This window comes from Loxodonta africana, chromosome 2, assembly GCF_030014295.1.
Source record: "Loxodonta africana isolate mLoxAfr1 chromosome 2, mLoxAfr1.hap2, whole genome shotgun sequence".
NCBI lineage: Eukaryota > Metazoa > Chordata > Mammalia > Proboscidea > Elephantidae > Loxodonta > Loxodonta africana.
In genome coordinates this window covers 121,988,523-122,001,915 of record NC_087343.1, presented here as the reverse complement: position 1 = coordinate 122,001,915, position 13,393 = coordinate 121,988,523, and the positions used below count along the sequence as shown (strand labels likewise).

The 13,393-nt window shown below is 35.0% G+C and overlaps 1 protein-coding gene across 9 annotated transcripts in view; it reads right to left on the bottom strand.

Annotated features, from left to right (window-relative positions):
* The window catches only part of APC (APC regulator of WNT signaling pathway), a 159,397-nt gene that overhangs the window by 61,988 nt on the left and 84,016 nt on the right, over positions 1 to 13,393 (bottom strand). For all 9 annotated transcript variants that reach the window (XM_064274955.1, XM_064274965.1, XM_064274974.1 and 6 more), the window contains 3 exons: positions 12,215 to 12,416; positions 8,200 to 8,308; positions 6,099 to 6,212 (listed from right to left, as the gene is read on the bottom strand). In XM_064274955.1, the coding sequence (XP_064131025.1) occupies positions 6,099 to 6,212; positions 8,200 to 8,308; positions 12,215 to 12,416 (425 nt within the window). The remainder of the gene's footprint in view (positions 1 to 6,098; positions 6,213 to 8,199; positions 8,309 to 12,214; positions 12,417 to 13,393) is intronic.

The window sequence follows — 13,393 nt, the reverse complement described above, 5'->3', positions numbered from 1 at the left end:
ATATGCATATATATTTATATATGTGTGTGTGTGTGTGTGTGTGTATTTGGAGCCCTGGTGGTGCAGTGGTTAAGAGCTCGGCTGCTAACCAAAATGTTGATAGTTCAAACCCACCAGCTACTCCTTGGGGACCCTATGGGGCAGTTCTATTGTGTTCTATAGAGTCTATGTATGTACATATGCATATATATGTGTTTATGTGTGCATGTGTTTGTATGTATACGTGTGCGTATGTGCGCATGTGTTTGCGTGTATATGTGTGTGCATATACACACATATATAGATCCCTACTTTCACAACATGCATTATAGCAAATTTGAGATGAATTAAGGACCTAACTGTAAATGTAAAATTTTAAAACTATTAGAAGTAATAGGAAGATAACTTTATGACTTTAGGATAGGAAATATGTATTTAAACAGGTCACAGAAAGCACAAACCTGACTAATGCGAAACTAAAATAGGTAACACATTAGGGAGGGGTCATGATATATATTATCTACAAAGGATTGATATCAAGAGGATATTAAAACATCTCTCAAATACATAATAAGACATTTAACACAACAGAAAATAGGCAATGGATACAAACAAGTAACAGAAAATCCAAAAATCTAATACATATATGAAAAGATATTCAACTTCAGTAATATTCAAGGAAGTATAAACTAAAATGATAAAATAATATTTCATTGCCCAGTGATCGTTATTGTATTAAGTCTGACCACGTAAATGCGGGAGAAGACACGCAGAAACAGGAATTCTCATGCACTACCCTGGTGGCTTAGTGGTTAAGAGCTCGGCTGCTAACCAAAAGGTCGGCAGTTCAAATCCAAGGCCTGCTCCTTGGAAAACCTATGGGACAGTTTTCCTCTGTCTGACAGGGTCAATATGAGTCAGAACTGACTCGACGGCAATTGTTTTTTTTTTATGAGTAGAAATGTAAACCAACAGATCACTTTGAAAGCAATTTGGCAAACACTTTCAAAACATTCATACCTTATGGTCAGCGATTACACTTTTAGGAATATACCCTAAAGCAGAGGTTAGCAAACTAGGCCCTGCTGGCCATCTGTTTTTGTAAATTAAATTTTATTGGAACACAGCAATGCCCATTCGTTTACATATTGCCTATGGCTGCTTTGTCACTACAAAGTAGGGTTGAGTAGTTGTGACAATACACCATATGGCCTAAAAACAAACAAAAAAACACCATATGGCCTACAAAGCCTAAAATACTTATTATATGGCCCTTTAAGAAAAAGACTGCTAACTCTTGACCTAGAGAAACTCTTCCACATGTGTATAAGACACAAACAAGTATGTTTATCTGAGTTATTTGTAACAATGAAAAATTATAAACAACCTAAATTTCCATAACTAAGGAACTACACTACTAATAAACTACATTAGAAGCCATCTATATAACTGTAAAATGCTAGAGTAATACAGAATCAATCCACCAATCCCCACTCCCGAGAAGTAAGCTCCATTAACAACTTGATCTACATTCTTCCAACCTCTGCTTCCCATGCGTACAGGAGGGTAGGAATCACTATAGTAGGTGCCCAAATACTTGCTGAATAAAGTAGTAAATACACACATTCCGAACTGTTAACAGAGGTAACTTCTTGAGACTAACAATCTCACACAGGGATGAGCAAGAAGGATTCTCAGTTTCCCTAAATTGTTTAATTATTCCTTAATATTTATTGAATAAATTCTATGAATTAATGAATCTATGAAATGAATTCTAACTTTTTTTTTTCTGTATGGCTTTTGAGTTTCCACTCTTACTTAAGAAGCCTTGATTGTCCCACATTTACTTCAAATAATTTTAGTATCTATCTGGAATTTTTCTTATATAAATATGCAAGGTAAGGGTCTAATTAATTTCTCTTCTTCCAAGTAGATTGTTATTGGTGTTGGGTGCTGTTAAGTCAATTTCAAGTCACAGCAACCCCATATGACAGAGAACTGTCCCATAGTTATACCTATATCACTTATTAAATAATTTACCTTTTTCCCCAAAATTTCTAATGTAGCTTTTCTATTACAAGTATTATAACTATATATTAAGTATATAACCATACAGATATATGCAGACTGCTACCTGTATTTAACTACAGATATAGTTATATCATAAATAACACTTATAATTACATAACAACATAATTAGTCTGTTCCATTTGCATGTCTATTCCTGCCACAAGGAGCCCTGGTGGCACACTGGCTAAACCACTCAGTTGCCAACCAATAGGTCTGTGGTTAGAACCCACCAGCCACTCCATGGGAAAGAGTGTGGCAGATTGGTTCCGTAAAGATTATAGCCTTGGAAACCCTATGGGGCAGCTCTACTCTGTCCTTCAGGGTGGTTGTGAGTCAGAACGGACTCAACAGCAATGGATTTTGTTTGGTTTTATTCCTGCCACTTTCATATTATTATTTTAACATCTTCCCAGTAAACTCTGACAAATGGAAGATAAATCCCCACCCATTATGCTTTTTTTCTAAATATTTTTGGAAATTATGGCAATATTTATTCTTCAATACAAACTTTAAAGTCATTTTTCCAAGCTCTAAAAAAAATTAAGATTATGATTAGAATGGTATTATATTTATATATTAACTTAAGCATCTTTTCACAATTGTTTATTAACCATTTGCTCTTATTTTGTGATGAGAGCAGTATTCACATCTTCTGTTTTGCTATTTGGTTGTCTTGCTTTCAATTGATTTGTAGGTGCTCCTTGTATAATTAGGGTATCAACTCCTTGTTACATATGCTACAAATATTTCCACTGTTTGCCTTTTTACCTTATTTACAGTATTTCTTTAACTTCATATGGCCACTTCCAAAATAAATGAATGCTTGTCATTTCTTAAAATATGAAATAAGATTTTCTTAGAATATTTACTACCAGAAATGAAAGATACAATACTATAAAATAACATAAAAATTACGGCATTAGCACACATCTGAACAAAATGGCTAAGAAAAGGCTCAAGTTAATCGCTTTTCTAGGATATAGGTTAAATTGTCTTGAACACAGTTACTTATATTCGTACAGTATAAGAATTTTCATATCTACTCTCATTTTGTTCCTTAAGGATTTCTAAAAGCAAACCCATTAACAGAAAAACTAACCTCTGTATACAGTATTTCATATAGTCACATAAAAAAACATGGATTCATATAAACTGAAGTAGTATTTCTCATAGTTTTTCTAGAAACAAGCATATAGATAACTGCCTAACATTTAAAAATAACTCCATGTAAGTCTCTTAGGTTAATACTAAATTTAAAATGGAATAAATTTGGGGGAATTCTTTATATATTCTTGTTTCTAATTCTTGGTTAGTTATATGGTGGTAAATATCTCCTCCCAATTTGTAACCAGACCTTTTCACTTTCTTAAGGTACTTGATGAAGATAAACTCTTATTTTTAATATAATCAAGTTAGGCTATCTTTTCTTTTATAATTAGTGTTTTTGTCTTGTTTAAGGAATCCTTTCCTACCCCAATACAAGAAAGATATTAATGTATGCTTTCTACTGAAAGTTTTAAAGTTTTTTTTTTGACATTTAAGTTCTTTATCTGTATGGGAAAGTAAGAAAAGAGAGTATATTATTTATATGTATTACAAATATGACAATGGATACATACATTAAGCCCTAGTCTCACTGTGAAACTAATAGGTATGGGCTATGAAGTATATCACGGTACTGGCATTTAGGTATCACGTTAGTCTACCACCAGACTCCAGCAAAAAGAGAATACACGTTATGTTCAGGAAGCTACCACACAAAAGCTAAAGATTACTTTCAGGTGTGTAAAATATTCTGTTAGTGATTTTAAAAATATAAAGTAAAACAATAAGTGTTGGCGAGATCGTAGAAAAAAAGAAATCGCCATCCATCGCTGGTGGGAATGTAAAATGGTCTGGCCACTGTGGAGAGTCTGGTGGTTCCTCAAAAAGCTGAACACAGAACTACCATATGGCCCTGCTATTCCACTCTTAGGTATACACCCAAGAGACCTGAAAGCAGCAACACGAACAGACACATGTACACCAATGTTCATTGCAGCACTTTCCACAATAGCCAAATGGGGGAAACAACCAAAATGTCCATCAACAGATGAATGGATAAATAAAATGTAGTATATACATACAATATTACTCAACCATAAAGAGCAGTGAAGTTTTAACACATGCCACAACATGGATGAACCTTGAAAACGTTATGCCGAGAGAAATTAGTCAATCACAAAAGGGCAGATACTGTATGATCTCACTTGTATGAAATGAGCAAATACACAGAAATCAAAAATAATTAAGGAGGAGGGGTAAAGGGGGAATTTCTGCTTAGGGGGCAGTGACTTTATGTTAATGAAATAATTTTTAAATGGACAGTGAGAATGGCTGCACTGCCTGAAGAATGTTTTCAGTGTTACTGAATTACGCATGTAGAAATTGTTGAATTGGTACATGTTTTGTTGTGTACATTTTCACCATGTTAAAAAAAAAAAACTATAAACTTTTCAGAATACACAAAGTATTTTACCACACATACAAATGTAGGTTCTCACGTTTATTTGCATATCTATACTTAAAGTAAAATTTTCAAATAATGTTTTCCTCCCAATTTATCCCAAAGGCTAAAACGAAAAAATCCCCAAGCCTGCTTTGAAACAGATTGAGCAATCAGTAAAGCCTCTTCAAGGCTTTAAAAAAAAAAAAAATTGGCCAGTCATAGTTGTATGACCATAAAGAAAAAAACCAAACTTATTGCCATTGAGTCGATTCTGACTCATAGTGACCCTACAGGACAGACTAGAACTGCCCCATAGGGTTTCCAAGGAGTGCCTGGTGAATTCAACTGTTGACCTTTGGGTTAGCAGCTATAGCTCTTAACCACTATGCCACCATGTATGAACATAAAAGTGTTAAATTCAATAATAAGTAAAAATGCTCAACAAATAGCAAAGTTAGTATTTTTTTTCTTGACACGATTTGTGGACAGAAATTTGGGAGTTGTTCTCCATTCATCTCATCTCTTCTAATGTTCTCTTTATGTGTTTCCTTTCCACTTTCCTTGAACTAGGGCTTTCAATTTTTTTTTTTAAACGCACAACTTGAAGAGCAGTGAAACATCCTGAAAGTCATTACACATACTTAAGATTACAGGGAGTAAAAACCTCAAGCAGAGCTGAAATTACCTATCAGCTACCAATATACCAGCATCTAACTCTTTCTCCCTCTTCCAATTCCAGGGCAAAACAGAACAGTATCAGAAGAAATGATGTATGGTGTAGGTATCTGGTCTCACCCCTTCGGGAGCAAGGGAGAATGAAGAAAGCTGAAGGCACAAGGCAAAGATTAGTTCAAAGGACTAATGGACCACAACTACCATGGCATCCACCAGACTAAGTCCAGTACAATAAGATGCTGCTTGGCTACCACCACTCACTGTTCTGACAGGGATCACAATAGAGGGTTCCGAAAAGAGCTGGAGAAAAATGTAGAACAGAACTTTAACTCATGAAAAAAAAGACCAGACTTACTGGTCTAACAGTGACTGGAGAAACCCCAGGAGTACAGCCCCTGGATGCCCTTTTAGCTCAGTAATGAAGTCACTCCCAAGCTTCACCCTTCACCCAAAAATTAGATAGGCCCATAAAACAAAATAAGACTAAAGGGGCACAACAGCCCAGGGGCAAGGACTAGAAGGCAGGAGGGACAGGAAAGTTGGTAATAGGGAATCAACAGGACATGTTGACATGTCATGGGGTTACTAACCAATGCCATAAAACAGTATGTGTACTAACTGTTTATTGAGAAGCTAGCTTGATCTGTAAACTTTCTTCTAAACTACAATAAAAAAGAAAAAAAAGAAATATGGCAGAGGTAGAATTATGTGACTATTGTTTGTTGCTCAACAGCCAGGGTAAATTATTATTTTGAAATAGTGCCTAAGTTAGAGTTATAAATATCTTTCACAACAAAACTTAACCAATGTTAACAGAACTGTAATTCATTTCTAATAGCTCCTCCCTAGCTGGTGGTATTTTATACTTTTAAAATAAATAAGTTACCTGTGCTCGTTTTTCCATATCCTGGCAAGTACCCAGTTGTTCCTCCATTGCAACTCTGATTTGCCTTGCTTCATATTCCAATTGCCTTCTGGTCATATCTGTTTGTAAAGAAAACTAAAACCACAAATAAAATACAAATTTAGATTCTCATTCGTGCTTGTCTATTGGTAAAAACAAAAAGGCATAAAATACCAAAAAGAAAATGAATAAGCAAATTTGTAAGTCATGGTACATGAGAAAATTATTTTTTATCAAGGAGTCTTAAAACTTGATTATATATGCTATGCTCAGTCTGAGTACCCAATGTGAAACAGAATGAACCACTTTTATTGCCCCATAGTCACAAATGTCTTTAATTAATTTGAATTATTTCATTTAAAATATATAATATTGATTATACCATGGACTGCCAAAAGAATGCACATATCTGTCTTGGAAGAAGTACAGCCAGAATGCTCCTTAGAAGCAGGGATGGCAAGACTACAACTCACATACTTTGGACATATTATCAGGAGGGATCAGTCCCTGGAGAAGAACATCACGCTTGGTAAATCAGAGTCAGCGAAAAAGAGGAAGACCCTCAATAAGACAGACTGACACAGTGGCGGCAACAATGGGCTCAAACATAACAATAACTGTAAGGATGGCGCAGGACCAGGTAGTGTTTCATTATGTTTACACAGGGCCGCTATGAGTTGGAACTGACTTGAGGGCACCTAACAACAACGACAACATATAATTGATCCAGTTAGGGTATGCCTAAGTTCAGTTCCCTTGTGATTATTTTCCCCTAAAGAGGTACTGGAGCCCTGGTGGCACAGTGGTTAAGAGCTCACCTGCAAACCAAAAGTCCTTGGAAACCCCATGGGGCAGTTCTACTCTGTTCTATAGGGCTGCTATGAGCTGGAATCAAGTTTGGTTTTTGGTTGAAGAGGTACTACTTTTAATTATTAAAAAACTACCATGTTCACAAAAGGATAAATATTATATGATTCCACTTATATAAAATAAATAGAATAGGCAAGTGCACAGAGACCTACGTTTATCAATGGTTACCAGGAGTGGAAGGAGGGAGGGGAAACGGGGGACTCACTGCTTAGGAGACACTGAACTTCTGTTAAGTGCAAAGGAAAAATCTGGAAATGGTCGTGGTGATGGCCGAACAAGATAAATGTGATTAATGTCAATGAATTAATGTACATGTAAAAAATGTTGAAATAACAAATATTTTGTTACATATATATGTCACAGAAAAAACCTAGAATAATAATATGGACAACAGAAAAATTAAGAAGCAGTTCCATCATCCTTAAGTTTGTACTTCAATTTAAGGTAAGATTTATCATATACATGCAGACTAAACAGACAGAACGTCTTCATTTGTAAGTATGAAGAAAATGGGATAAGAAAAAGCTTATACATAATATAAAACCAAAACCAAACCCACTGCCATCGATTCTAACTCATAGTGACCCTGTAACACAGATAGTAATAAACAGTGAAGACAAAGTCAACAAAGGCTTTTTGGTAAAAATCCAAAAGTTGAAAAAAATAAAAAGAAGTACTTCTTCATAGAATAGATATTAACTCATTCATAGAGTTATTAAACCTTTAATTAAAATCTCAGTTACTGTGATAACTGCTTGGCATACAAAAGAGTGAAAAGGACAAGGTAATAAAGCTTACGAAACACATTCCCCAAGATGGAATATAGACTAAAACAATAATAGCTTTAAATAAAATAATAGGCAACAGAGCTATAGCTTCTGGTAACAGAGCCATGAAGGGAATGAGGATGTTCTATGAATTTTTCATGTTCTATGCGTCCATAGAAAGCTGTGTGTGATACAGGTCTGACTCATGGCGACCCCATGTGTTTCACAGTAAAACGGCATGCCATAGCATTTTCAACGATTGTGATCTTTTGGAAATAAATCTCCAGGCCTTACTTCAGAGGTGGCTCTGGGTAGATTCGAACTGCCAACCTTCCAGTTAGCAGTCAAGCACTTAACCATTTGTGCCACCCAGAGGCTCCACAGGTTTAAGGACTCCAAATTAAGCTGTCAGTTTAAGTTAGTAATGATACTGGCAAGTTACTTACATTTTCAGTTAAAGGAAGACTATCTATTCTTTTAGTGAGATTCTGAAGTTGAGCATAATACCAATCTTTTTCTTTCTCTTCCTTGTCAAGATCAGCAAGAAGTAATGATCTGTTTTTATAAAAAAGGTAAGTTTAACACAATGCTAATACAGTGCACATAACAGCAATCCTTACCCACTGTTACTGTAAAGTTCTCCATTTTAATTAAAGTACTAATAATAAATAAAGGAAAAATTTATTACTTCTACATTTTTGAATTTGGGACTTACGATATCATAATCATTAAAATATGGATTTTTTTTATGGATAGTAAAATGTTTTTACTTTTTCACTTAAATAAGATGATAATCATCCTTCCTAAAATACTTGTATTTTACCCAGTGCACAGCAAATATGCCAATGACAATAACTAACATTAATGAATGCTCTCTGTTCCAGACAAGTACTAAGCACTTTTTAAAAAATCTAACTTCATTCTCACAACAATTCCTTGAGGTAATTATTCTTATGTTCACCCTAGATTGGAAAGCTAGCTTCAAAAAGGTTACAGAACTACAGGCATGGGTTTGAACCGTGAATTGACCACTTTTTGGCACTTATCTTGGGCATTTAGAAAATGAGGGTAAAAAAGGCACACACACACAAAAAAACCAAACCCAGTGCCATCGAGTCGATTCCGACTCATAGCGACCCTATATAGGACAGAGGAGATCTGCCCCATAGAGTTTCCAAGGAGCTCCTGGTGAATTCGAACTGCCGACCCTTTGGTTAGCAGCTGCAGTGCTTAACCACTACGCCACCAGGGTTTCAAAAAAAAAAAGACACAAACAGAGTTAATCTGTGACTTAAGGCATATCTGGAAAAAGAGAACAAAGAAAGCAGATGAGAGAATATCATCATAGAAATAATGTAACAGGATTTCCAAATGCTGAAGAAAACAAAACTCCAGCATGAAAAGGTACAGTGAGTATCTAGAGCATGATGAATGAAGAAAAGACTCATACCAGGGTATTCTAAAAGCTTTGAAAGAGGAAAAAAGGGCAACCGACAAAGGAATGAACATCAGACTAGTATAAATTTCTCATCAGTGATATTTGTAATAAAGAAGGAAAATGAGTTTGAACCTAGATCTATCCAAATTATTAATCAAGTATGAGAGCCAAATAAAGATACTGTCATACTTACAAGGATTCAATTTATCTCCCTTCATCATAGTGAAAACCAAGAGGACACTAGATATAGCTGAACTAAATGAAAAGTATAATGACAAGAAATTCCAGCATGAAAACTGTGTGGCATGATTAGAAAGCAAATGGCTCAAATTAGAACAAAAAATTAGTGGACTCCAATAAAAATTTCTCCAAGAAGAAAATGAAGTCAGAATATCCTAGTATTAGGTGAAGCCAGAAGTTTCTGCTCCCAACATTATAAAAGAAAATCAATTAGAAATTCTAGAAAAAAAACGAGTTATACAAGGAAGGCAGTTCAAATAGGATCATATTCCTTCAAGCAGCAGAGGGCACGATATTCCATCAACAGGAAAAATTAATTGTAGCATACTTCTTGGCTCCACAGTGACCAACAATTACAGAGTCATAACAAAAACATTATTAGATTTCAACATCTATAATTAACTTACAGAAAAAAACACAAAGACAAATATATACAGCATAATGTTACCAGTCTCAACAAAGTAAAAACAAACATGCAGCTGCCACATCTTATAAATAGTGGTGCTTCGACAGACACAGTAACAGAACAGTAGAGGAAATAAAGACATAGAATATTACTTAAATTTACAAAAGTAACAAACACAAAACCTGATATATATATATATACACATATATATATATACACACGTACACGTACAATCAAAAAAATTGGGAGGAGAGAATTGAAACTTGGATGGGGATTAGTGAATTTAACAAATCCTCATCTTTCAAAATGGTGAGTCAATGAGACACACCCAAAGTCAGTAAGTCAAGAACTAGTAGCATAAACATTTATTTAAAGTTATAAGGAACCCAGGTGGCGCAGCGGTTAAGTGCTCAGCCGCTAACCTAAAGGTCAGTGGTTTGAATCTACCAGCTGTTCCACAGGAGAAAGATGTGGCAGTCTGCTTCCACAAAGAATTACAGCCTTGGAAACCCTATGGGGGCAGTTCTACTCTGTCCTATAAGATCACTATAGGTCAGAATTGATTCGATGGCAATGAGCCGTTTAGAGTTATGGAAGTAACCACTTCACAGAAAACAAAACTAAGGCTAGGAGAAGGTGGGGTGGATTATTGATGTTTTTCATTATGAATTCTGGACTATTTAATTAGACTTTATAATGTTCAATATTACCTTAGCAAATCAAACATTTAAAGAGTTGGAAAACTAAAGAATAGTAAGAAAAAATACGAAATTCTAAACAAGGGTGTATGTGGCGTTATGTGGGAGGGAAGCAATGGGGGGGATAGTGACTGCGACAGGAAGATGAACACCTGTCAGTGAAAAATTGAGTTTTTTCCCAACTCAATATTTTTTTTCCTTAAAGTTTATTTCATTTAAGTATTGCACAGTCCTATGACAAATATTCTGGTGCAAAAAAACCCTACATACTTAAGAAAGGAGGACGTAACATTGGGAAACTAACAGAAGCACAGAAAGTTATATACACACCTAGCTTTTCATTTGTATTTCTAAGGAATTATATTTATTTGTTGAGAGCAATTATCTTTTCCCTCTACATGTTACAAGCTTTAAGACAAGTAACATCGAGGACCAACAAGAACGTTGGTCCCATGAAACGAATGCCCTGAGACAATCTTTAAACCTTAAACTAAAAATATCTCTTGAAGTCTTCTTAAAACCAAACAATAATTTAGTTTCACTAGTAAAGAATGTCTGCCTTGAGCACTGTGCTCTTTTAAGATCTATCTATATATGGGACCAAATTGGCAATAGGAGCTCACATGATTACACAGGAAACTCAGGGGGCAGTGAGTTTATGTTAATGGGGGAAGAACCACTCAGAAAAGAAGGGTGAGAATGGTACACAACTCGAATAATGTAATCAATGTCACTAACTGTACATGTAGAAACTGTTGAATTGGTGCATGTTCTGCTGTGTATATTCTTGACAACAATTAAAAAAAAAAAAAACCTAATCTGTACAGTAATCCTACACGGTAGAACCATACCCCTATTTTACAGAAGACAAAAAATTTAATGTAACACTTATACATTCTAACATTTGAGCATCTAATAGAACTTTTAGGAATATAAAGATAATAAAGCATCCTTCTTGTGTTAAGGAATGTAATCTTCTGGGGACCTGAGACATTTGATGAAGTTCTTGGTAATGATGTATATTCTGACATTTGTGATGAAATAATTTTAACTTCTTTCTCCCACAGAGCTGCTGGTGGTTCTGAACTGTTGACCTTTCGGTTAGTTGTCAAAGACTGTCACCACTGTGTCAGCAGGGCTCCTTCAATTTTAACTTCAGGAAGACAAGAATTAACGCACTAGCTGTGAGGAACCAGAACTCATTCCATATGTCAAACAATAGACATTAAAACTGATGAATTGAGACATGTTTCATTTGTGGCCACGTGTAACAGGGCTTCTATAACAGAAACAATCATCCTATACAGGATCTAGTAGCTAGTGTATTTATTTCAAAGGACACCCAGAAATGCAACTAAAAATTATACATTTTAATCAGATATAAATACTGTGATTATGTTAGTACTCAATATACAAAGCATTAGAAATATTTAAGTGACAGAGTAGAAATCTTAGCACCTTAAAGAAATTATCTCTTTTATATTTTTAGATTTAAGATTAAGTAAAATCAGTAACATTTTATCTTTGAGTTAACAAATACAAAGTGCCCTATAAGTATTAGTGATTATCTATCATACATGCTTCAGAATTTATATCTTGCATTACAAAATGAAAAAAAATAATAGCAATAAATTGGAGCATAACAAATCAATGCTTAGCATATGATGAACAAACGTTACCTTTCTTTCTCAAGTTCCTCTAAATATCCAGTACTTTCTCTGCTTCCGTTTACAAATGTTCTTCTTGGAAATGAACCCATAGGAACAGGACTGCACTCTCCTGAACGACTTGAAACAGATCCTTCCCGGCTTCCGTAAGAACGGAGGGACATTTTTGACCGTAGTTTCACTCCAGGGAAATTACTGCTATCTAAGTTAAGTTCTAAATAAAATAGAGACAAGTTTTAATATAGTAATTGCTTTAAGTGATCTAAGATATTCCTAATGCTATTATAATGTTTTAAAGGTGAAATCTTAGGTTCATATATTAGCCCTCAAAATTGAATTGATTTCATAATATAATTGAAAATATATAATATATAAAGCCTGAAGGAGTACTAAACGATGGCAACTATTGAGCAGAAATTTAGGCAGGGAACAGATGAAATCCTTATCACAGTGATGGTGCTAAATCTACTGAGCCCTGGTTCTAGGTGAAGGTAAAGGTAAAGGTAGGAGGGAGATCTAAGAGGGAAGTGTTCCAAAATCATAAAGTGGTTGAGCTTCAATGAGGCTGGCCCTCTGAGGGCTCGCAAAAGGACAGCATCCTGAGTCCTGAAGCATAGACTCTATAAGAGGGTACACTGCTTGGTTCAGAAGCCTGCAGCTCTGAACTGCTAACAGAGGGAGCTACAAATATACACGACTAAATAAACAATTATTTAGAATCAGAACCAAAATTAGCTTGGGCCAGGGAAAAATAAGGAGTATGTTAAGGAAAACTAAACAAAATGTCCTTAGATTTTGCCTAGGTAATAATATTTGGGGGCCAAAAGATAATTCTTCTGCCTACTTTGAATTATTAAGTCCTTTCCCTGTCTTTATGCTGAACATTCAAGCAACAAAATGAGAAAAACATTCTTTAAAATTCTGCTAAAAATGGCTTGCTTATATGATAAAAGCATTTCCATCTTGGATGGAACAGAAGGATACTACCTCTTCAAATGAGACAGTGGACCCAGTTTGTGGCATACAGTACATTAAAGGTCTATTTAGTGACTGGCCAATAGCAATGGGCCTTAAAAAGAGCTGAAAATTATCAAAGAAGTGATCTAGAATACTTTATAGAAAGCTAGTTAAATGTTTAACAAGCAAATAGACTTTTTACATATCTGTAATTAGGAAATAGATCCTAATTGG